The sequence below is a fragment of the Triticum dicoccoides genome, chromosome 5B, assembly GCF_002162155.2.
Source record: "Triticum dicoccoides isolate Atlit2015 ecotype Zavitan chromosome 5B, WEW_v2.0, whole genome shotgun sequence".
Classification (NCBI taxonomy): Eukaryota; Viridiplantae; Streptophyta; class Magnoliopsida; order Poales; family Poaceae; genus Triticum; species Triticum dicoccoides.
This window is the reverse complement of record NC_041389.1, coordinates 457,860,452-457,886,594: the sequence shown is the minus strand read 5'-3', so window position 1 is coordinate 457,886,594 and position 26,143 is coordinate 457,860,452. Positions and strand designations below refer to the sequence as shown.

The following is a 26,143-nucleotide window of genomic DNA, read 5'->3' as shown; positions in this document are numbered from 1 at the left end:
GCACCACCTTTCCTTGCTTCTTTGGAGCTCCAGTTGTTTCCCTTGTCATCGCGAAGATGTTGGCCTCCCAAGTGCTACTGGTCTGTGGCTCACGGTAGTACTGCTCAAGGGAGCAGTAGTACCGCAATGGGCCACGGTAGTACTACCCAGGGCAGCGGTAATACCACCTGCGCGGTAGTACCGCTCCTAGATCGCGGTAGTACTGTGGCCTCTTGCCCAGTACTATGGCATGAACGGATGTAGGGGCGGAAGTAATTTTTTACTTCCGCACCCTACGTGGTAGTATCGCTCCCTGTGAGCTGTAGTACCGTGCTGGATTTTTGCACTGACCAAAACTCAGCAGAAGTAGCCACGGACGTAATTTTATTAGTCCGTGCCTTCCCTGCCCAGGATGAGCCCTGCCTTCCGGTAGTGCCGCAAGGGAGCGCAGTAGTACCGCTCCGGCGGTTCTACCGCTCGTTGCCGTGTGCAACAGGGCCTCACCTGGCTCCTGCCGCGCGAGCAGTAGCACCGCACTTACCAGCGTTAGTACCGCAAGCCGGTGTGGTAGTACTGCAGGTCCATGCGGTAGTACCGCATATCGCGGGCTGAGTTGGTGGGTAACGATTGGATTTGTTCACCCACTATATAAGGGAGGTCTTATTCCCCAAGTTGGCTATCTCTTCCATCCCTAAGCTCCATTGAAGCTCTAAGCTCCATTTTCGTCCTATCTCTCTCCCTAGCCAATCAAACTTGTTGATCTCTAGGGATTGGTTGAGAAGGCCTCGATCTACACTTCCACCAAGAGAAATTCGATTCCCCCCACTAATCCCTTGCGGATCTTATTACTCTTGGGTGCTTGAGCACCCTAGACGGTTGAGGTCACCAGGGAGCCATAGTCCATTGTGGTGAAGCTTCGTGGTGTCGTTGGGAGCCTCCAATTAAGTTGAGATTGACCCAACCTTGTTTGTAAAGGTTCGGTCACCGCCTCCAAGGGCACCAATAGTGGAATCACGACATCTCGCATTGTGTGAGGGTGTGAGGAGAATACGGTGGCCCTGGTGGTTTCTTGGGGAGCATTGTGCCTCCACACCGCTCCAACGGAGACGTACTTCCCCTCAAAGGGAAGGAACTTCGGTAACACATCCTCGTCTCCATCGGTTTCACTTTTGGTTATCTCTCACCTTTACTTGTGCAAGCTATATTGTGTTATATCCTTTGCTTGCTTGTGTGCTTGTTATTGTTGCATCATGTAGGTTGCTCACCTAGTTGCATATCTAGACAACCTACTTTGATGCAAATTTAATTTGGTAAAGAAAAGCTAAAAATTGTTAGTTGCATATTCACCCCCCTCTAGTCAACTATATCGATCCTTTCAGGATCCTTTCCACCCTAACCACCAGAGCACTCGCGAGGCTGTTCATCTACTGTACTTGTTCATCCTCAGCCCCTCGTGAGGCCAATCCACCACAAAGCAGGAGTAGGATTTACACCGCAAGGTGTCCCAAAATTGGGTAAACTGTTGTGCTCACCTTCTTCCCCGCTTGAGCATGTACCCGACGAGGCTAGGTTGTAGGGCGACGAGCTTAATACTTCAGAGGTTGAGAACTTCACACACACCCCAGAGTTCGAACCTTTTTGGGTCCGCGGAGCTCTGAATCCGACACATCCAGGATGAGGCCTATTTAGAGGCCAACCGGGCGTTTCTCCGGCATGAGCAGGTGGCATCCGACACGCTCGTCACCAAATTTGATGCGGAGATAGAGGACGAGGAGGTCGAAGCGGAGTAGCCGGAGTTGCAGCTGCCGCCCATGTACCTGGAGCCAGGCACAAAGATCGTCGACATCTTCGACAATGAGTAGCTAGATCATCTATGTAGCACGTAGGTTTTTTTGTTTGCTGGTTTTTCTATTAACATTTCCAACTCTATCATGACTTACCCACTTCTCATTTCCAACCCTAATCTATCAATACTTATTCAATTTCCTAATATGGCAAAGTCTTATTACCCTAATATGTCAATCTCTTCAAACCCTAATCCTCAAGTTGAACAGAGTATGAACTGGTTTAGAAACTGCTTACCTCACTTCACCAAACGATGACGCCCACCTGTGGATCCGCGTGGATGCACTTCGCCACTGCCCTCGCCGTGCTGAATGCCGGATCGAGCTGGACCTCCGATGGGGATGGTTGCGGCGATCGCTGCGTCGGGAAACTAGAACTGTCGAGCCACTTCTATGCCTCTGAATGCCCACCGCCCTCCCCGGCGATGCCACATTGGCCGAAAGGCTCGCCGCCGGCGGCATTTGGTTGCACCGCCGCCACCGCCGGACCTAGGTCATAGAGGAGAGCGCGGGGTGAGGGGAATAGAGAGTGAGAGAGAGGAAGGGGGCCGGCCGGCGTTTTCGTTCTGACTGGACCGGTCGGAGTAACGGCCATTATCGGTTGCACCGTGAGCGCGCTGGGCCACATGGCCTGATTGGTGGGCCCAAGTCATCAGAAAGACGGTTAAAACGCTAGTCACTTGAGTTTGGTATTTTGTAAACATCCGTCCCTCGACTTGGTAGTTATCAAAGAAAAAAATTGGTAGTTCTTTGAAATCCTAACCCGTAAAGTAGTAGCTTTATGCGATGTACTCCCTAATAAATGGAGGGGGCGCCCAACATAACCATTTCCTCACCGGTCCCTTCTCCTTGGGGTCTCCAGAGCGACAACAGTATTCCTCAGCGCAGGCATCGGCGGTCGGAGGACAGTCATGCCACCGTCAGACAACAAGGAGGAGATGATCCTTTTTTTTCGAGAGTACATGAGGAAATGATCCTGACCACACGACGGGCAACATGGGCCTGCTCCCGGCGAGGCACGGGTGTGCAGAAAGGGATCAGGAGCAATGCCATTAAACTAATCATAATTTCATCACCAAAGTTGAGCAAAATGATCGACATAGTTCATTCATCAATCATCACATAGTTGGATCATACACATTGTTCATTCATCACATTTTACACCAAAAGGAGGCGTGTAGTACTAGCCCTAGCTACGGAACATGATGGTCAGAGCTACAAAAGTCATCCTAACCCTAGTTGAAACAAAACCCTGGTGAGGAGCGGGGCCGAGCCTCGTGGTCCTCGCCGGCCTAGTCCGACGAGAGCGCCACCGGGTTGGCATTGGCGAGCTTCCGGGAGTAGGTACATAGCTCCGGGACTTTGGATTCCGGCGTTTTTCAAACACGCGAGACCCTGCACTGCACGAGAATAAAAGGAGCTAGTTGCACCCGCGCATACCTGATGCTGGTCGATGGACCACCATGACCCTCCTGCCCATGAGAGACGCAGCAGCGCATCCACGACAAACCTCAAGCCATGGATAGAAATGCAGTGATCCCTCCCGCGGGTCGGGACATGCGGAACCAAAAGACCGAGCTTGTTGGGTGGACGAAAAAATGACTCACTAGTCGGCACTATTATGGCTCACGCACAGATCCGATAGGGTATCGGTGGCCGAGCGTACGTCCTGGAACAAAAACGATCTACACAAACCGACAACGCATGGTGAGGACAAGCCGTGAGCTCGTCCGGTCGGGTCAACGCCCACGCCCTCCCTCCGGAGTATTGAAACATATCTCCCTGTCTGTCACTGACGCATGCGTCAGCAGCATGAGCTGACCGAGAATAATGTTTGAATGATGATCCAACAAACCTCCACGCACGACGGAGCACAACAGCCCTAATCTAGTGGAATCCAATCCAGTGTCGTCGTCCTCTGCTCGGCCTCGACGGATAGCCAACAGATCCATCAGATACACTCCAATCCCCTCCCTCATGCTCTTTCTCCTTTTCTGTTTGCACCACATAAATATCTAATTGCTCGTATTTGCTTGCATCTTAGGGCGTGTTTGGTTGCCCGCACCGAGCCCAACCAGGCCCGTGCGGGAAGGGAGAGGCCTGTTTGGTAGCCTGGTTTTTCTGTTGGGCCCGCACTACACACTTCTCAAAGCAGCCCAGAGCCTGACTTGCTGGAAACCTTGGGATCAGCAGTTTCTCACGAGCCAGGCTGAGTGTGGTGCGAGGTCGCACGGGCGGGAGCGAGGCGCGGGCGAGGGGGGATGGCGGGAGATGGAAATCTAGCGCGCCATCCCAACGCCAAGTTAGCCTCACCCCCCCTTCACTCACTCACCCATAGCCACTGCCCCCCTTTCTTCGCTACTGCCTCACCACCGGCGGCGGCTGTGATTTCAGATCTGCGCTATAGGCAGCGGCAGCAGCGGAAGACGCGGCGGCGTTTGCGGCAGATCTGGTGCTTCCCTTGCTGTTGGCCACCATCTGGTCGACCTAGTCTGTGCCATGGCTCCCCCTACAGCGTCCTCGTCTCCGATGCCGGTAAGCAGCACCCCCTCCCCCCTTTGTTAGCTCAGTGGTTAGGCCGTTAAGCTAGGTGTCGGATCGATTTCCCACTGAACAAACTGTCGATGTCGACTAGGTTATGGACGCACAGATGAGGCTGATAATCCAGGCAGCAACACTGATTAGTGTGATTCAGACATGGGTCATGTTCATGCACCAGAGAGTTGTTCGTCGTGCTGGGAGACCTTTGATCCGCTATGGTCCATTGTTTCCCCGGGAACAGGAGAGGATCCAAAATCTGAACTACAACTACAACTGGAATGACGTCGAGGCTTTGTGGATGCTTAGAATGAAAAGAGCACCATTTACCAGGCTTGTTGAGACCTTCAGGAGTAGGGGGGCTGTTACAAGATAGCATCAACACCAGTGTCGAAGAGCAAGTGGCCATGTTCCTCCATGTTGTTGGCCATAACCAGAGGTTCAGGGTCATTCACAACACGTTTAGAAGATCAATGGAGACCATCTCTAGGTACTTCAAGCAAGTGCTTTTTGCTATTGGGGAGCTTAGAGGAGAGATGATCAGGAGACCATCTGGTCAGACTCCACCCAAGATTCGCGGAAGCCCAAGATGGTATCCATACTTCAAGGTGAGCATTGACAATATACACTTTTCATGGCTTGATATGCTTGTATTGTTCAAGTTGAGCACTAACACAGGCTTGTGATGCCATTTTTAGGACTGGGGCAATAGATGGTACTCATGTCACTGCCAGAGTTCCTAGGTCACAGTCTACAGCATACAGGGAGAGGAAGCACTACACAAGCCAGAATGTGCTTGCTGCTGTTGACTTTGATCTGAAGTTCACATATGTGCTGGCTGGCTGGGAGGGGTCAGCGCATGATGCAAACATTCTCACTGACAGCATGAGTCGACCTGATGGGATCAACATCCCCGACGGCAAGTTCTACCTTGGAGATGCTGGCTATGCATGTCGGCCGGGTATTCTTCCACCCTTCAGGAAAACAAGGTACCATCTCAACGAGTTCTTTGGTAGGAACTTTCCTAGGACTGCACAGGAGTTGTTTAATTTCAGACACTCCAGCCTTAGAGTAACTGTTGAGAGGGCATTTGGAGCTCTGAAGAATAGGTTTAAGATCCTGGATCAGAAGCCATTCCACCCATACTCCACTCAAGTTAAGCTAGATCTTGCTTGTTGCATTCTGCATAACTGGATCCTCCAGTGGGGCTTTGATGAACACGTGCCTGAGGAGGAAGAGGTTGAGCCTGACGATGTTGTTAGCTCTGGCCATGGTGTGGAGGCATTTGACAATGACGCTTGGAAGAACAAAAGGTTGGAGCGGGCAGAGGCAATGTGGCTCAACAGAGGTCAGTGCAGGATTTGAAGAAGAGGAAGAAGAAGAAGAAGCAGCAGAAGCACAGAAGAAGAGGAAGACGAAGCAGCAGCAGCAGCAGCAGAAGCAGAAGAGGAAGATGAAGCAGCAACACCGATGAACTATCCTCTATTTAGCCAATGACTCTTAATAATTTGAACTGTCATTTGATTGTAGTTAGGATGAACTGTCATTTGTTTAACTAGCTGGCTCTATGTTCAGATTGTGTGTGGTAAGGTCACCACTAGTTAGAAGTGGTGACAACATCTTATGCAGGTTGCAACCAAACACCATGTCATATGTGCACCTAATGCAATTCACGCTTGGTCAAAAATGGTTGTCTCATACAACTAGGGGCATGCAGGCAACCAAACTATGTGCATCTGGGATTTTTCGGCCTGCATCCTCTCAAGTCAGCTCAATAGAGCCAGGCTCGCCGGGCCAGGCTGAGTCGACAATGTAACCAAACACGCCCTTAGCTTCTGCTTCTGTTCTGTCTACAGTGAGTGAATAAACGCATCAGGAAATTAGCTAGGTTCGTCTCATCCTTTTACTCGGAGCGAGGATCATATATCATCATATCAACTTTAGTGTAGAAATATTGCCTCCGATCATCTGTGAGTCTTCGTGATCCTGTGCTTTCAGACGCAGCAGAAATCGTTTTGGGACATGGCCGAGCACGCAGTCGCTGTCGTGCTGCAGAGGGCAGGCGCCACGGTGATCCAAGAAGTTGCTACTCTGGGCCAGGTTCCTGCCGAGGTGGAGGCCCTCAAGTCCAAGCTCAAGCGCATGCAGTGCTTCCTCAGGGACGCCGACGCGAGGATGGAGAGGGGCGAGAATGAGATGCTCGGCCAACTCGTGTCAGAGGTCAGGGACGTCGCCTACAGCGTCGAGATCATCATCGACACGACCAACATCTTGGCGCCATATCCAAGGGCGTCTGTTACCCCGTCCACTGCAAGCGTCTGTACAACATTGGGAAAAGAATCGATCAGGTCACTGCAAGATTTGGTACAATCTTTGGAGAATTCGCAAAATACAGCATTGCCAGCACTAGCCTGAATGAGACAAGATACAATATGGATGCCAACGAGAGTCTGCGCGCAAGAAGACTGACGCTCCCGGGTTTTGGGGACGACGTTGATGTCATTGGCTTTGACAGTGAAATTAACCAGATCAAGGATGAACTGCTTGACTCGGAGAACAAGGACCTCACTGTCATCTTCCTTGTTGGTCCAGGAGGGGCAGAGAAATCAACCATTGCCAGGAAGGTCTACAATCTTGTCGCGAGAAAGCATTTCAACTCATGCGCATGGATATGCATCTCACAGCAATTTTCGGTCTATGGTGCACTGAAGGATATTGTTAAGGGGGTCATGGGGAATCAAGACTTCGAAGAACTAGCGACAATGAATGAGATGGAAATTATCCATAAAGGACAAACAAGAAGCCATGAAGGCCGCACAAGAAGCCAACTCTGAAGTTGTGATGCTCTCTCTATGCATGTAACTGCTTATCCTATTGCATTCTCTGCCTTAAGCTACTAATGGTGGCGTAGCCTGATTTTCGGCCAGGATGGTCCAACTGATATAAAAAATATATTTACATCACGAATACAATATACGAATATACTAGCAGAGGTGGGAATATGTGTTAAGATGAGGGGGCCAATGCCCCCTCCCCCACTACAGCACAGATACTAATAGAAGCGTTTTATAAGGGCGTTTATTGAAAATGTCTCAAAACTGTGTTTAGGAAGGCATTATCCCAAAACGCCTCGGCCGGACATGCCTTTGAAGGCACTTTTACATAACGCCTCCAATGGGAGCCGGCATTGAAGGCGTTTTCTCATAACGCTTGGAGGTAGCTTTGGAGACACTTTTTAGAAAAGCCTCAAATTAATCAGGCTTTTGAGGCGTTCCACAAAAATCACCTCCCAACGCGGATCAGTTTTAGGCAAAGTATGTAGGCGCAGTGGCTGCTCACGGAAGAAAGTGATAGCGACAGAAGGGAGCGCCTGCGATCTTACCGTGTACTGCGGCTAAGCTGCCAGTATATAAAAAACATGCTCTGTATTTCCCGACAGAGAACAAAAGAGTACAGTGGACTGGTTGGTTGGTAGTTGGTTTATTTAGTCCCATATTGCTTACAAAGATGAAAGTTTATCTGTTTAAAAGGAGTGTTGTCTAATATCTGCTGAGAATTCTTCTACAGAAGTAGGCATAGGTCTCACGATGAGAAGTAGACTGCGCTGTGTGATCTTATAGTACGGGGCCGAAAGGATTTGATAATATATACAATAGTAGTATATAATATATATAAGGCAACCCGGCAAAAAGATGGGCTTGGAGAAGCCCATTGTTGGGGCTTCTTGGTTTTTTTATTTGTTCAGACTGACGGGATTCGAAGGCACTTTCTAAAACCGCCAAAGAAGGAACGACCGTGGCGTTCTCCACGAGTGCCAACGTACCTCTTTCCCGTCACGACAGTCCCTCGTGTTTTTTAGAATGCCTCGATAGATTTTTTTGAGGAGTTTTTGGAGCTTTCAAAGGCATTTTTAACGCCTCCTAATTGCTACCGTGTTGTAGTGCCCCTGGCTTTGAATCAATTTATGAAAAAAATGGGAGGGCTTAGATGGGAATTTTTGCTGCTACCCTATATGTGTGAACGAAACAAAAAAACTAGAGAAACGCGACCTTTTTGCCGATGCGTGAATGGACCAAAAAATTGAAGAAACACGCCATCCTTTATTAGTAGGTATAGAAAAGGTTAATTACTATCGGAGTTCAAGAGTGACTTCACATATTAGCTCCCCCTCCTCCCCACCCCCGTGCAAAAAGTATTACTATTGTCTCGAGTCAAACTTTCTAAACTTTGACCAAGTTTATAAAAAAATAGGTCCACAATCCGAAGTAAATACCATTAGAATCATCATTCAATATATTTGCATATCATATATATTTTTTATTGTGAAAGTTTAGATTGTTTTCGGCAAACTTGGTAAAACTTTATAACGTTTGTCTTAGGTCAAAGCTAATATGCTGAGTGGAAAAAAAACAGAGGGAGTATTTCATCACCTCATTTTTTTTTTATTTGCTGGCACACGGTATTCATAAAATTTCCTATCCTCTGTCGTTAAAGTTATGCACTACACTTACAAATCTGTAGTGTGATGATACTATTTCTCATTGTACATCTAAATACTACGATCTCCTCCTGAAAACATAAGTCAGGTTGTTAAGTTTCACAAAGTTCTTTGGAAAAAACATTAACATATATAGTACCCAATTAATATCAATACATCAGTCAGGTAACATATGTTTTTGTATGACCTGCTCAAATATAAAAAGTTTGACTTATCTTAAAAAATCTTCTGCCTTATTCGTTGGTAGGGGGTTTATTGTTCCAAAATTTGTATTAAGAAAGTGAACAAAGGGAGAAACTCATTTGAAAGTCTAAGCGATTTGAACATTTCGGTTTTACCATGAGCTCTCGACACATGTAGAAGGAAATATGAATGTTTTCTATGGTAATAAAAATGATATCATATTTTAAATGAAATTTAGTGGTTTTCTAAACATACAGGTAAAAAAAAAAAGCTATCCCGTTTAAAATAAGGACCTCTTAAGAGGTAATTACCAAGTATTTCTATTTGTAATTGTTGCGTGTCCAAAATGTTTACCAAACTGGTTTAATTAATCTGCTGTCCAAATTACTGGCCACCCCTTAAATCAATCCTCTTCCTAAACCACAGCTTAATTTACCTGTCAGTTTGTATACACACATCTATAATTAGAGATAGTTTATATCGATCCTTTGTATTCTTCTATCTTAACCATTGTTGTACCTTGTGTCATGGACAAAAGTTGCCAAATTTCCACATTTTTACTACATCCATATGCGTCATCTTGAATATTAGCTTAGTTATTTGTGATCATGCAACATACTTCTCCAGTTCAGTTATTTGAGTGTGCTTAGTCAGCAAAAAAAATCGTTATGTATTATGGTTAAATATTTGTAATTATTGTTCCGTTTCTCTCCAGTTTCTTAATTTGTCGATTCAAGTTTTGAAAATAGGTTTCCATGCATTCTTAAAGTTCAAAAGAAAATATAGGAGAACCTCATACTTGCATGAATATGAAATGATCAATCCTGTCTTGCAGTGTCGAGGATCTCCACAGATGGTAAATTTGAGTTTGCATGGCCATCCAGAGAGGTGATGGCATGTACAAGTCATTTGACTTCGATTGTGAATCTCTTTTCCTAGATTTTACAAGCGTTCCCATTTTCCACCGCTCATTGCTCAGTCCCAGTTCTGTAACTGTGTTCTTTAATCTTCACTTATAATGCATATATCTGACACTGTACTTTGTTATCATGTTTAGTTGGCCGGGGGTGAGTATTATTTTGCTCCTTCTATATCAAATCTTTGAAAAGCATATACAAATCAGTGGGATATTTAACCTTCACTTATAATGCACAAGCATGGAACTGGACATTGTTACTATGTTTTGCTAATCTTGAATCATTTGTTCTCTCTTTTAAATCTGTGAAAAGCAAATATAAAGCAGTCCATGCTTACTGCTCATTGTGCTATACCATGTTGTGTAAGTATTCATCTGTACATGTCCAACCGTGAGTCAACATGCCTATTGGAAGCTTCAATTTTAAAGAATCTTCTTTAGCACATTTGTATGGGTTATAGGAATAACTATACTGGATATTTATTTTTATGGCAGACGAGACAGTTTCAAATAGCACGACACTCATTGCATTGTGTTGTGTCAGAGTAAACAAAAAGCGGCGGAGCGACCACCTATTGTACTCCCTCCGTTTATAAATACAAGTTTTTGTATAGAGATTTCAATATACAAACTACATACAAATTTATATAGACATAGGTGCTCGATAATTTTTGTGATGATCTCGCGCCTCCCCTCCAGGAGCCGGAGGAGGAGGACGAGAATGTCGACATGGATGTAGTTAGACCCTCAGAAACGGGGAGAGAGGACCGGGTGGGCACGAGGACCAGTCCTAAGCGCAAGTGGAAGCGCAAGATATACCCGATGTCCGCGGTACGTAGGAGTGCTAGGATCCGCACGGCTAAAAAATTCCATGATGAGATATGAGAGGAATCTTTTGGAATAGCAGGGGTCTTAAGGACTTGGCTAAAAGGGCCTTGCAGAAGCATCCATCGAGCATAGATTGGACTTTATTGCATTGTCGGAAACTGGTAGAGCAAATTTCTCACCACAATTTCTCAACACTTTATCTGCCACCGAGAGGAAGGTCGGGAGGGATCTTACTTGGTGTTAGATGCGACTCCCTCGAAGTTCAAAGTGTGATCATGGGAGATTTTGCTGTTAAGTTCAGGGTGCGGTCCAAAGTTGACGGATTTGACTGGGCTCTGGTGGCGGTGTATGGTGCCGCGCATGCAGAATTCAAACCGGATTTTTTGGCCAATCTGGTTAGAGTCTGCGGGTCTGAGCAACTCCCCATTCTGGTTGGGGGAGACTTCAACATTATTAGGAGACGTGATGAAAAGAACAATGATAATTTCGACGGGAGATGGTCATTCATGTTTAACACTATTATTGAAAGCTTGGATTTGAGAGAGATTGAGCTTTCAGGTAGGAAGTTCACATGGGCTAACGATTTGCCAAATCCAACGTTCGAGAAGTTGGATCGGGTACTTGCTAGTGTCGAATGGGAACAGAAGTTTCCCTTTGTAACAGTTCAGGCTCTCTCTCGCGGGATTACTGATCACACGCCTCTTTTGCTTGACTCTGGTGGGGCTACCTACTCAGGCAACAAGAATTTGTTCTCATTCGAGCTTGCGTGGTTCGAAAGATAAGGCTTCCTGGATCTCGTAGCCAGAGAGTGGGCTAAGGATGCAGGCGGTAGGAATGCGCTTGAGCGCTGGCAGAATAAGATTAGGCATCTGAGAAGTTTCCTACGTGGGTGGGCTAAACATCTTAGTGGAATTTATAAGGTTGAGAAGGAACGGCTCCTTACCCTTATTCAGGCCTTAGATGTAAAAGCATAAACCACAGTTTTGCTAGCCACCGAGCTTCATACCAAGCTTGACGCTGAGATGAGGTTGAAGAGCTACTTCGTGAAGAAGAATTAAAGTGGGCACTGCGAGCCAAGGTGCGAAAAGTGGTCCAGGGGGACGCGAACACTCAATTCTTCCACATGATTGCCAATGGCAAATATAGGAAGAAGAGAATCTTCTAGCTAGAACAAGATGAGGGTACAATTATCGGTCAGGAAAACCTGAAGCTTTACATTACTGAGTACTATAAACGTTTGTTTGAACCACCAGAGGAGAACTGTGTGTCGCTGGATGAGTCTAGGGTCCAAGATGTACCTCAACTTACTGCTGTGGAGAACGATATCTTAACTGCCCCTTTCTCGGAAAAGGAGGTTTTCGAGGCCATTTCCAAGATGAAATATAATAAGGCACCTGGTCCGGATGGTTTCCCGGCTGAGTTTTATAAGAAGTGTTGGCATATTATTAAAGGGGACCTGATGCCGATGTTCCATGATTTGTTCTCGGGACATTTGCAGCTTTTCCAACTAAATTTTGGAACAATAACCCTGCTCCCTAAGAAAACAGAGGCCGAGAGAATCGAGAAATTTCGGCCTATCTGTCTTCTGAATGTCAGTTTCAAAATTTTTACCAAGGTTGGGATGATTAGGCTCACACAGATTGCACACGCCGTTGTGCAGCCTTCTCAAACGGCTTTCATGCCGGACAGGAACATCCTGAAAGGGGTTGTGGTCCTTCATGAAACGCTCCATGAGATTCACACGAAAAAACTTGATGGTGTTATTTTCAAAGTGGATTTCGAGAAGGCTTATGATAAAGTCAAATGGCCGTTCCTTCAACAAGCTTTACGCATGAAGGGCTTTGATGAAGCTTGGCGACGCCAGGTGGAAGCATTCACGCAAAAAGGGAGTGTTGGAATTAAAGTAAATGACGACATGGGTCATTATTTCCAAACACACAAGGGCCTGAGACAAGGCGATCCTATGTCGCCAATTTTGTTCAATATTGTGGTTGATATGTTGGCGATCCTGATTGGGAGGGCAAAGGAGGCCGGTCAGGTGGATGGCTTGGTGCCTCATCTAGTTGATGGTGGTTTGTCCATTCTGCAATACGCTGATGATACAATCATTTTCATGGAACACGATTTGGCAAAAGCGAGAAACATGAAGTTAGTGTTATGCTTATTTGAACAATTGACGGGGCTGAAGATTAATTTCCATAAAAGCGAGCCGTTCTGCTTTGGTAGAGCCAAAGACGAACAAGAGGCTTATAGATAATTGTTTGGTTGAGAAGTGGGGGCTTTACCTTTCACGTATCTCGGTATTCTCATTCACCATCGTAAGCTAACAAATAGCGAGTGGAAGTGCATCGAGGATCGGTTTGAGAAGAAACTGAGTTGCTGGAAAGGAAAACTCATGTCTTATGGAGGCCGGCTGATTCTTATTAACTCGGTGCTCACGAGTTTACCTATGTTTCTCTTATCCTTCTTTGAGGTCCCGGTTGGGGTTAGGAAAAGGCTGGACTTCTATCGATCTCGATTCTTTTGGCAGAGTGATGAGCTTAAGAGGAAGTACAGACTTGCCAAATGGGATATTATCTGTCGACCAAAGGACCAGGGGGGCCTTGGTACTGAAAATCTTGAAGTCAAGAACAGATGCTTGCTCAGTAAGTGGCTGTTTAAATTGTCTTCTGAGATGGAGGCAACGTGGGCGCAGATTTTACGTAGTAAATATCTGTAGTCCAAGACCCTATCCCAGGTCACTCTGAGACCAACAGATTCGCCGTTCTGGAAGGGGCTCATGAGAATCAAAGCTGCCTTCTTTAACATAACGAGGTGTATTATCGGTAATGGTAACAACACGCGATTCTGGGAGGATATGTGGCTTGGCGACACGCCGTTGGCGACCCAGTATCCGTCCCTATATCGTATTGTTCAGCATCGTGAGGCTCTTGTTGCCATGGTTATGCATCCGTTCCTCTCAACATTCAGTTCAGGAGGGTGCTTGTGGGTGATCGATGGTAAGCATGGCTTCACTTAGTCCGTAGACTGATGGAGGTTCAGTTAACTCCTCAGCCCGATCAGTTATGTTGGAAGCTTACTAGATCTGGGGAGTTCACAGTTAAATCGATGTATATCGATATCATTAACTCTACTGTGATTCCTAGTTCCCAAGAGGTTTGGAAAGTTAAGGTCCCTTTGAAGATTAAAGTGTTTATGTGGTTTGTGCATAAACAAGTAATTTTAACAAAGGACAATTTAGTTAAGCGCAACTGGACAGGTTCTACTAGGTGTAGTTTCTGTGATCGGGACGAGACTATTAAGCATCTCTTTTTTGACTATCCGTTGGCACGAGGGCTGTGGCGCTCTGTGCAAATTGCCTTTAGCATTACTCCTCCGACTTCGGTCAACACGTTATTCGGGGCATGTCTTGCTGGGATAGAGTCCGAAACAGCTAGACACATTCGTGTAGGAGTATGTGCGTTGTTATGGGCAGTTTGAAATTGCAGAAATGATTTGGCTTTTAACAGCACAACAACTATTCATTTTTTGCAGGTTTTATTCCGGGCTACTGCACTGATCCGTATGTGGTCCTTACTCACTCCGACGGAGGCCAGGGAGGGTTTGGTTACTGGATCTGTCCGGTGGGAGATGGTAGCGCGGGATATCTTCAACCGGTTTGAATGGCGGTCATGTAATAGGATAGGCAATTAGTTTACCTATCTTTTATTTTGCCTGCCGGTTGTGGCTTTTGAGCTTTTTGTTTTGGCTTTGAGGCTCTGTGTGAGCTAGCCGTTGCTTTTGTTTGCAGACTTTAAGACCTTGTTGAACCTTATTTACTCTATAATAAATGTGGCCGTATGCATCGTTCTGATGCAGAGGCCGGGGAGTCCCCCTTTTCGAAAAAAGAGTGTAGAATCACTCATTCTGCTCCATGTGTAGTCTTTTATTGAAATCTTTAAAAAGGCTTGTATTTTGGAACCAAACGAAACGACGAGCGAGCTTGGGTGGGTGGACACTCGCTAGTTCGCGTTATGGCCCACATCACAGATAGCGCCTCCAACCGCAAAGCCAGAGTGTGTTGGAACAAAAAAACGAGCTACACAAACTGACAAGGGTGAGGGCAAGCCATGAACTCGTCCGGCCGGAGACACCGGGTCAAACGTCCACGCCCATCATGGTATTGAAACCACAATCATCTCCCTGTCACTGTCCCTGACGCAGCAGCACGAGCTGACTTGAGAATAATGTTCGGGTGATGATCCAACAAACCACGCGGCTTCCTCCACGCACAACGACCCCGATCCAGCACAACCCATTGCCGTCGTCCTCTCCTCGCCGGATAGCCAGCGGATTCAGGTACGCGAGCCCCTCATGCTCTTCATCTTCTTGTTGTGTCGACTTCAGTTTATAAATCTTGCCCCGCCTCAGTCTGAACCGTCCCACGCATCCATTTGTGTCCCTCCTTACCACATGAGGCCACATGGTTGCTCCTTTGGATCCACTTCTGTTTACAGTAAACAGGAAAAGGAATCATGTTCATTTCTGATAGATTCGTAGCATCACGGAATGATAAGACGGAGCCCTGTTTCAACATTCAGTCTTACCTCCTCTTAGAGACTCTCGGACCATATGTAAGTTGCATGACCTTGTGCTTTATAACGCAGAGATCACACGACATGGCCGAACACGCGGTCGCTGCTGTGCTGCAGCGGGCAGGCGCCACCGTGATCCAAGAAGTCGCTTCTCTGGGCCAGGTTCCTGCCAAGGTGGAGGCCCTCAAGTCCGAGCTCAAGCGCATGCAGTGCTTCCTCAGGGACGCCGACGCGAGGATGGAGAGGGGCGAGAATGAGATGCTCAGCCAACTGGTGTCGGAGGTCAGGGACGTCGCCTACAGCGTCGAGATCATCATCGACACGGCCAACATCTTGGCCAGGGAGAACAACAGACCGCCGTCCCTCCTCGGCGCCATATCCAAGGGCGCCTATTACCCGGTCCACTGCAAGCGCCTGCACAGCGTCGGAAAAAGAATTGACCAGGTGACAGCAAGAGTTAATAAGATCTTCAAAGAATTTGAAAAGTATAACATTCAGAGAACTAGCCTGACTGAGACAAGATACAGTATGGATGAGAACGAGACTCTACGCTCTAGGAGACTGATGCTTCCGGATTTCGGGGATGAGGTTGATGTCATTGGCTTTGACAGTGAAATCAACCAGGTCAAGGATCAACTGCTTGACTTGGAGAACAAGGACCTCACTGTCGTCTCCCTTGTTGGTCCAGGGGGCTCAGGGAAATCAACCATTGCCAGGAAGGTCTACAATCTTGTCGCCAAAAAGCATTTCAACTCCTCCGTATGGATATGCATCTCACAGCAATTTTCGGTCTATGGTGCACTGAAGGATATCGTTAAAGGGGTCATGGGGAATCAAGACTTCGAAGAACTAGGAACAATGAATGAGATTGAAATCATCAAGAAGATCCACAGTTTTCTCAAGGATAAAAGGTACCTTGTAGTCTTAGATGATGTCTGGAAAATGAAAGACTGGGATATGGTCCAAGCTGCCTTTCCTGATGTGAAAAATGGAAGCAGAATTGTTCTGACAACTCGCAACTCAGCAGTTTCCAATCACCCCAACGCAAGAAAAATAATCCAGCAGGTCAAGCTCCTTAACGACGACGAAAGTATAGAGTTATTCAACAGAAAGGCATTCCCTTCCTATGTCGTCCATGGCAGAGATGATCTGGATAGCTTCAGAGAACTAGGCAAGGTACTTGCATTAAAATGCAATGGCTTGCCTCTTGCAATTGTAGTCATGGGAGGTTTCCTTTCAAAGAATCTCAGGATCACCGAGTGGAGAAGAATGGTTGCTAGCGTAAACTGGGACACAATGAAGAATGAAGGTGACATCAGAGCCATACTGGACCTAAGTTACTATGATCTGCCAAGCAATCTGAAGGCATGCTTTTTGTACATCACATCATTCCCAGAAGACTACGCAGTCCCGGTTGGCCTTCTGACGAAGTTGTGGATTTCAGAGGGTTTCATATCAAACGTGCGTGGACGCTCCCTTGAAGAAACTGCGCTCGGGTATGTGGAAGAACTGGCCCAGCGCTGCTTGATCCTAATTGAAAAGAAGAGCTCCAGGTGCATCAGGGCCGTTAAGGTACATGACGTGTTGCGCGACTGGGGAATTGGGCGAGCTCGAAGAGAAGGCTTCTTGAAAGACTGCAGTTCCAGAGATGAAGTGGAGACCTCATATTCCAATGAAATGAGAGCTTACAGGGTGGTTCTCTACGACTCCGTTTGCGTGAAGGTCGGTGTTGCTATGCCAAATCTGCACACCTTGCTGATCTTCAATGCAGCTCGGCTAGAAAAGGACGTCTTCTCTTTCCGAGGCTTGAATTACCTGCGGGTACTCTACTTTGATGGCATGAGAGGGAGATGGCAGCTACCTGCAGAGATCGGCCAGATGGTACATCTGAGGTACCTTGGCTTGAAAGGTGGCACATATGTACTTCCTGCTGCCGTCAGTAATCTCACAAACTTGCAAACTTTTGATGCAAGGGATGCCACAGTGGAAGCGCTCCCTATTGATCTCTTGAGCATTTCAACACTGAAGCATATCCATATCTACAAGGTCGAGTCATGGTCCATGTGGAAGACGAACATGCAGAGCAACCTGAAGTCACTTTTCATATTCCTGGCAGCCAACACCCCAAAGCAATGGGAAGGAGCAACTGACAGAATGGAAGAAAATCCCTCCTGGTGCTTTGGGAAGCACTACCGGAGCGTCAAGCAGCTGGAAATTGTCGGGGCGTGCGAGGACGAGTTTGGGGTGCCCAACGACCTGCATCTTCCTGATCTGCACCTCCTCCCGCACAACCTGAGACGGCTGAAAATCAGCTGTCCTAATCTGCTGAATGATGAAGACCCCATGCCGACACTTGGGAGCTGGCTGACGTTCCTGAATGTGTTGGAAATAGGGGTCAAGTCATACACTGGCGCGACCATGACCTGCCCTTCTGGTGGGTTTCCAGACCTGCACAATTTGGTGCTCCACGATCTGGATATTGAGGAGTGGATATTGGAGGATGGCGCCATGCCGAAGCTCAGGATACTAACTCTCTGCAAGTGCACCAAGCTGAAGGCGCTTCCGCAAGGATTGCAGCACCTGAAGGAACTTAAGAAGCTGAAAGTGATAGCAATGCCTGATTTGGATCAAGTATTATGCTACCTGCTCCACAAGGCCGGACGCGAGGTCGTCATCAGGTCGAGTGAGGAGGACTTTGAGCATGTACAGATCCCGTAAGTACACACTCTGCCACATGCCTCCATTTTCAGCTGGCAGAACAATGCCATGAAATCCATCGTCAGCTGGTACTTAACCAACTGGTTTCACCTGACAGTTAAGTACTAGTAAAGAAATGCTAGAGTTCAAAAGAGAGAACGGAAATAACGGTAGCAAGGAAAAACCTCAAAGTAACAACAACTATAATTCACTGATGCAATACTGTTCAGTTTTAGCATTTTGCAGGCTATATAAAACACCAAGTATGTTATTATTCTGAAGTGAACACTTATGACTAAGCTACTCTAGTATGTCCCTCTCCTGCAGCAAGTATGACATCTAAGGAGTAACAGGCCGACATCCATGGACAACGGGGAGCAGAAGCAAGTTAAATTCACCACCATCTTACATGCTGGGTGGAATGGATTTCTTCGAAAGGCGTACAGGTTTCTCCTGCGAGCTACTGGCCTGGAACTGACAAACTGTCAACGGGTTTATCTCGCTACTATTTATTATGTGCTTATATACCTAGATTTTACTAAATGCGTATACTGTGCAACTCTGATGTACAGGACACGGTTTGTAGTTTGAAATAAAAAAAATCAAGGGCTGAGGGAGAGAAGGCCCTTCGTACATTTGTTCAAGGAGGAGATGAGACATCCCGAACTGTGGCCACGGGTGCTCTGTTCTCACAGTTTGTAATTTGAGGTTATGCTGATTAGTGATGTTGGGCTATAGGAACAATTAAGTGAAAATTGGTGAATTCCCCCCAAGTTCGTCGACCTATGATCAAATGACCTAGAGTTGATGGTCCTCTTGATAAAATGCCCTATAGTTGACAAGCATCTTGAAGATTTGGCCTACAGGACCAATGGAAATGGAACTCTGCCCCTGCTTCTCCTCAGCAGAGAGTAGGGATGTAAATGGCGCGATAAACGGCGCCGCAAAGCTTGTTTAATAATTTTTTTTGTTAGCTTGATAGTTCATTTTCCCGGAAAAAAAAAACTTTCTTAAACTGTTCGACCGATAAGTGGGCTTAAACGGTGCGCCGCTTACATACCTAAGCAGAGAGGAACAGGTGCAGGATGCTCTCCCCGGAGCTCACCTCTTGTCATCTCTTTATAATATGTTCTTTTTCCTTCAAATGGTTTGATCCACGCAAAATAGATTACTCCACACATAGGAAAATGGAATTTGACAAACAGAAAATAACGCAGGGCAACATATGGAATATATATGTACATAAAGCTCCTGCTCCTCCTCAACACGCCTCGATTTCAACCCGAATCAATCTCACAGAACTAGGGTTTACATTGCACCAAAATCAAAACATGGGGTTCACGATGAGGAAAAAAGTGGCAGAAAACGGAATCAATGGGCTCACCTCGCTGCCGGTAGGAGCCGCCAGCCGCTGGGAGGACTCGACGCCAGCCGGGGAGCCGTCGCCGGGGCGGGCGCACGGACAGAGAGGGAGAGCCGTTCCGGCCGTCCCTTTTCAGACGCCGTCGCCAAACGGGTTTCACAATTCGCTTTCCAGTTTTCACTTGCCTTTCCCCGAGTGAGCTAACACGAATTTTTAGACCTAAATCTGACTCACATATAAAATACTCCGTCGAAAGAGTGTACTTACTTTCAACATTGTTGAAAAGTCAATTTTTTTATATTTGACCATATTTATATAATAATACATCAACATTTATGCCATCAAATTAGTAACATTAAATTCATAATAAAATATATTTTCATCATATACATATTTGGTTTCACAAACATTGATATATTTTTGGACAAACTCGGTCAAACTTTGAGACAGTTTGAATCCAACAAAGTTGGAAATACACTCTTTGAAGGACGGAGGGAGTAGACAAATTCAGCTAGCGAATAATACAATGTTCAACACTATTTATTCGTACTACCTCCGATCCATAATAAGTGTCATAGTTTTGACTTAACCTAGGTCAAAACTGCGACACTTATTCGGGACACTTATTTTTTAACGAGAGGGAGTAGTACTCATATTTATTTTTGGACGCTTATTTTGGATCAGAGGGAATAGTACTCGTATGTAAGTTTTTCTTATCTATTTTCTTGATATGTGAGTCTTCACATGAGATTTTGCACATTGACTTCAAAAATTCAAGACTCTTTGAGTAAGTTCGGTTCGTGCATTTGTTTTTCCAATCAATAGGTGGCGACAATTTCGTTACTCAGAACGCAACCACTGTTTAGGTGGCGACAATACAGTCCAGAGTTTTAAACGGCAGAGCCACAAGTAAAACTCGCTAGGGAAATTAAAACACAGACACCAAAGACGTGGGGATTTCCAGCTTCAGAGCGCCAAGTCTTCTTCAGCCGAGTACACCTGGTTCGTGCAATTTTGTGAGTCATTGCTCATTTGATCATTTCAAATTTCAAATATGTAAAAGTCACTGCTCTGTTTTGAGTCCCTGTCTGCTGCTAGGTGACTCCACTCATGTCATGCATGCACACGTTGCAGAAAGAGAACGGGGGAAATATGTAAGATGTAAGAATGCAAAACGTATTTTAATTATTTATTTCTTCACTTGTTTACAAGCGAGCAACTTCAGACCAGAACATGAAATGACCCAAAAAATACAAAGGAACAAATACAAATTGCCTTGAGACGTATCAACCTGTCTATCCTGGAAAATCACCACTCGGGATGCAGGTTATTCTTCTATATTTTCTACCAAACAAATCAAGCAAGAACGCAATGTACATCGCAAGCAGCACGGGAAGGCGTCCATCACAGTGCGAGGCCTTCCTTGCGAATTAAGAACCTGTTTGACCTGTGCACCGCAGCGCTCTTCACAGGCACGTCGAACGCCTTCATCGGTTTCTTGGCATCATTCTGCACGATGGTCTTAGGCTTGGAGTCGAGTGCCTTGACTTCCTTGGTGCTCTCCAGAAATAACTCCAGACCCTACAGTATGCACAGCATAAAGTTAGTGATTCTGCATCAAGAAACTGAAATTGCCTGGAAGGAGGGCAAACATCTGAGAGAAAGGCACTCGACTTACCTTCACCGGCTTCTTTTCAGTATGAGCCAGGTCCAAGAGCTTGAGTTTTTCATCCGCTTCCTGTCGAATGAAGAACAGGTATGAATCATCACGAAGATAGCTCAATCTACACGATAAGCTCAGATATGGGTCACGACAAAGATAGTTAAATCTACGCGATAAGAACACCTAATGAACAGGCCTTAAACAGGACAGCGCAGACTCGTAACCCTGTACCAATTATCTGCTTACTTGGAAAAACTTGGCATTTATTCCCTCTTTTATACCTCCTGCCATTCGGCAGAGATACCATATACCAGCATTAGCCGCATCCTGCCATTAAAATATAAGAGGTTAGGACAAACAGAATTTCAGCATGCCAAGACCCAGAGGCTCGTGAGTATGTTGGTCACCTGTTTATTGTCAAGCAACTCAATCTTCTCTTCCTGATAATCGTACACAAACAAAGTCAGAACAATCAAATAGATTTCGAGCAAAAGTTCATGTGCAAGGGTTCCAGGATGCTCAAACTCACCAGTCCAGCTACCATCTGTTGAATTGCTTCAACGTCAAAGCCAATTTGGGACAGATCAGTTTTAACATCAGTGACCTGTGCATATTGAACAGAACAACATGAATGCTTGAACTGAGAAGGAAACTGATTTTTCATAGGATAGCATAGCATTACAAGTATATACAGCATGTACCTACTAAACACATTAACTTAACAGCTTTTGCAACGTTGAAAAGAACAGAAAGCAGAGTACACCTTTGGTGTTCTTACAGAAAAAATGAAGAAAAAAGCTGGAAAACTATGTGCTCCATGCACGCAAATCAAAGACTAGCAACGGCTTATCAGAAAGCCATAATAAACACAATCAGAGTCTTCATAGACCATTTAGGAAGATCACTCTGGTTATGCTTGTGTTCATACGTATTATTATTCTACACAATAATATTTTATGGTATATGGAAAAAAGTACTCAGAGTACGCTGCAGTTAATGGTTGTAAGAAGAGCCAGCATGTGCACCAGACTAGTGTATTCCCTTTAACCAGTTATTTGAAGTGTTGCACAGTTTCTGGTTTTGAGCCAATCTTGACATGCCAGCCAGTATATGACCATGGATTATGAACATTAACAACAAAAACAATCACAAGCAGGCCACGACTAGTACTCATATGTTGTTATGTGATGGCGTCAGGGATGCAAGCAGCACGCAACTTGTGCTTGCTCCATAGTCAAAATCGGCCATATTAGTTGCAGCTTTGTTTTAGGGAATTAGTTCAGTTTGTACTACCCCCTATTGAGTGGGCTTACATGGATTCGCCACTTGCACCCTTAGATGGTGGGCGTTCTAAACAAAAATCCTGACCCACCTTTCCGGGTGAACTATAGTATGACAGAAGCACCTACTTGTAGTGAACAATTCAATCAATTAAATAACGGTATCTAAAGGTATTGATTAGGTGATGTAAGAATGAAAACAGAAGAAGAATTGTTGCTGTTCTGCAAAAACAAATTTCATAAGGTCTCAGGCATGAATCATTCAATTTGTCATCATATCAGTACATCACTGCTCAGGACTAACATCATTGCAAATCAACAAACCTCATTCCGTATTTGTTTGGAGACCTCCACTTGTTCGTCCATTTTGCCATCCAAATTCTCAAGGCGTTTTGTTAGATGTCTTTTGGTTGCCTGAAATTAATTGGATGTCACAGTCATTATTCAAGTAGATATGAAAAGAAAGATAACACTGAATATGAAATAATAATGTGTAAAGCATACTGCTAGTGCTGATGAAACTTGCTCCAATTGCTTCGACATGCTATCGACAGCACTGGCCATATTGCGTTTTGTGACAAACATGACATCTGACAAGGACCATCCCTGCATAAGGATATTAATATATAAGAAAGCAAAAACATGACAGAAAAAAGTTTACACACACAATTTATATATGTACTCTACATTGCAAGTTTCGTATTAAAACAACAACTTGGAGATGTTATTAGCATAAGAAAGATCCAAGGATTTTACATAAACCATAGTGAATCCATAGGAAACAATGCAACAGTCAATTTGAAACTCTTATCAGAATGTTTTACAGAATAAGATTAACTTAGCGGTGCTCCATTTATCTGCTTACAGTTGGATCCACACACACACACACAAAAAGTATGATTCCCAAGAGATTTCTGTTATATGCGAGAAGGAAGGAAGAAAAGCAAATGACAAAAAATGAAGAAAAAAGTGTTCTATTTTCTCTTTCTTCAGTTACTGATTCTATATGAATGTTGTAAGAACATTTCTGGAGAAAGAAGACCAGGACACAATTCATGATCCTTAGTCAAAAAATTGCAGACAGAGAATTTGACAATAACTCAAACATTTTTTTTGTGTGTATGCTTATCTTACCTTACACCACATATAGCAATAACCTAATGCTCCAACTGCAGCTGCTGGCAGTATGTAGGACGATAAACTGCCTGAAGAAAATTCACATGCAGGTAAATAAAATGATATAAGAACTAGCAAGTAAGTGTAATAAAATGAATGAGGTAAGTAGCTTTTCTCAAAGGTTCGTAAATATCGTTGCGAAACAATTGAATGTACCAACATTATTGTTCATTAGCCTATCTACATGTTCCAAATTAGAAGTTTCGAAGCAATTCAAACTCATGAATCATTCATTGTCAGATTGGAGATGCACATAACAAAAAAATCCTTTCAGCTGCAGATATTGCAGGAGAGTCAGGCTTAAGTGAGTAACTATCTATCTGAACATTTTTGGATAATACAAGCAAATTCATAATGAAGGCTTATTTAGAATGTGGATTAGGTTTTTGGCATAGGTCACTAAGAGAGAAAAGCTGAAACATAGCAAGGGGGGATCAGATAGGTACATACCTCCCGAGTCCGATTTGCCGCTCAATATGGTAATGGGCTTTGACAAAGTTAAATCTCTGACTTCTTGGGCTAAATGCCGAATCTAGTATCAAACACCAGCACGTGGAATGCACAAACAACAACAGAGACGTTATTTTAGAGCAAATGAAGGACAATAGCGTAATATCTATGCAACTGCTGATGCAAGATATAAGTATAAACAACTGCGTACCTGAGCTTGGATAAGAGCCATGTCATATGCGCTCGAGCCTTCTCCTTGATTTACGCCCTTCATGAGCTCCTAAAAACAGAGAAACACGACATGTTCCTCAAAGATTTGAAGGTCCACATAACTTACTACAAGATGAAGAACATACAATCTAAACCACTGACACATGCTTGGCAGACACTATGGATGATTATTTTTTCTGCGGGGTACACTATGGATGATTTGGAGTGCCCATTGGTGCCTTCACTTGTTACGCAGAAAATGAAAACGAGATCATCAAAAGCGCTGTCCTATACTTTCCATACATATATGTGTGTGGCAAAGCGGATTTAATTGTAAGATTGGGTAACAATCTGTGCTGCTCTTAGGAGCATGTATGCAGATTTACAATCATGCTCTCGGACGGGTCAGTGGTAACGCTCCTATTATCCTATTGTCTTCTCATCATAAAAAACATCCAGAGATTTTTTCGCCACCTCTGATGATCAATAAAAGCGAGAGAATTAACATGGTATGAGCTGAAAATCCACCGACCTGGAGCTCCGCCAATACATCCGACAAGCGGCCATTCCGAAGCACGATCGATCCCGTCAGGCCTGCGACGACGCAAAATCACCATTTCAGGGTCAAAAGTGGAAGCCAATTCGGATTTCGACATCTAAAATCGATAGATTTGGGGGCGGGCGGGGGAGGGAAGGGGATTGGTTGCGACCTGCGCCGACGAGGATGAGGACCTTGGAGGCGGCGACCCCGTGTGCGTCGCCATCGCCATGCCCGTGCGCCGCCCCTGCGGGCTCTCTCGTTCGGCTTCTGGGAGGTTCTAGAAGGGGGATCAGTGACGAATGGGGCGGGGAAGGAGACGGGGGAGGCAGGTGGGGTAAAGCTTGGAGGAGGGGAAAGCGTGCGGGACGAGCGGGCTGGACAGTCGGGGTTGAACGCTTGGACCGGGCTCGGGCGGCTCGGCTCGTGTCGGTTTGGCGACCACAAACGCTCATGGGTCTAGTCAGCATGTACGAGCGAGAAGGTTACCACACGCTACTTCTAATCTTCACGATGAATCATGAGATTATGGCTAGCAGCAAATATAAAAATCAGACGCCCCTAAAAGCATCTATGCCCGGCGTCTCAAACCCACCTCAACCGTCCGAAAGAACGGCCTGGTGAGGCAGTGACAATCGGGCGCCTCAAACGGGCCTCAAGCGAACGCGCTGACTGACATCCCTTAATTCATTAGAAGAACGCCCGTGCGTTGCAACGGGGCCACGTTAACTTAAAGAGTTCAATATTACGACATTGGCGACTTTTTTTACGATCAAATCCTCACACACACACACTCCCTTCCTCTTCCTCACTCTCTCTCCCCCTCTCCCTCTCTCTAACACACACACATATCCATCTTATTGGGTACGGGACCATAATCCATCTATTTCACACACACACGCTAGTGCATAACAATATGGATTATGTGTATTATATTTGCCACCAGAACTGAGGGAATTAATTTCATGTAAATCGGCCAGCCACAGCTCCAAGAATACGCGGAGGAGGTGGCCCGGGTCAGCGTCGGCGCCGTCCGGCGCGTGCCACGGGTCCGCTTCCAAGTGCACGTGCAATGCACGTCTTCACAAATATTACAACCAGATGTGAGAAATCACATACTAACATGATGTTGCAATCAATTTGTAATTAAAGAAGCCAAAAGTCTTTTTTCTTAAACCAGAATTCCTTATGCTGGAGTTTAAACAAACCCCACAATAGCCCTACTTATCACCTAATTAAGCAGATGCATGACTTATGAAGCGGATAAGAAATCATGTTAACTTGGAACTAAAATTCCAACAAAAGAGTGAGGAATAAACCTTTTTATCATTGCTCTGAAGTCTGAACCTCCCCCTATTTGTTAGTGAAATGTGAGTATGCTTGGAAGATAATAATTTCTTATGCAA

General features: G+C 45.4%; 2 protein-coding genes, 1 long non-coding RNA gene and 1 pseudogene across 4 annotated transcripts; 2 read left to right on the top strand and 2 right to left on the bottom strand.

The window, feature by feature from the left end:
• Positions 1-4,461: 4,461 nt before the first annotated feature.
• Positions 4,462-5,726, top strand: LOC119309734 (annotated as a pseudogene).
• An 8,970-nt stretch (positions 5,727-14,696) lies between these two features.
• LOC119310772 lies at positions 14,697-17,521 on the bottom strand. 2 transcript variants are annotated; one of them, XR_005150747.1, is made up of 4 exons: positions 16,276-17,521; positions 15,911-16,161; positions 15,373-15,774; positions 14,697-15,272 (listed from the first exon to the last, which is right to left on the bottom strand). It is a non-coding gene; the product is annotated as an uncharacterized LOC119310772 (long non-coding RNA). The 2 variants fall into 2 exon arrangements; XR_005150746.1 differs by having other exon boundaries at positions 15,911-17,512.
• LOC119310771 (disease resistance RPP8-like protein 3) lies at positions 15,028-19,189 on the top strand. Its single transcript, XM_037586401.1, has 3 exons — positions 15,028-15,124; positions 15,433-18,074; positions 18,385-19,189. Exons 2-3 carry the CDS (start codon positions 15,445-15,447, stop codon positions 18,398-18,400), a joined length of 2,646 nt encoding a protein of 881 aa, XP_037442298.1. The 5' UTR covers positions 15,028-15,124; positions 15,433-15,444; the 3' UTR covers positions 18,401-19,189.
• A 1,386-nt stretch (positions 19,190-20,575) lies between these two features.
• On the bottom strand, positions 20,576-25,192 carry LOC119309733. Its single transcript, XM_037585668.1, has 12 exons — positions 24,910-25,192; positions 24,732-24,793; positions 24,201-24,269; positions 23,990-24,071; positions 23,498-23,568; positions 22,868-22,969; positions 22,688-22,777; positions 21,613-21,687; positions 21,491-21,523; positions 21,330-21,410; positions 21,099-21,158; positions 20,576-21,001 (listed from the first exon to the last, which is right to left on the bottom strand). The coding sequence occupies exons 1-12, from the start codon at positions 25,190-25,192 to the stop codon at positions 20,825-20,827; spliced, it is 1,185 nt and encodes a 394-aa protein (XP_037441565.1). The 3' UTR covers positions 20,576-20,824.
• Positions 25,193-26,143: the final 951 nt, after the last annotated feature.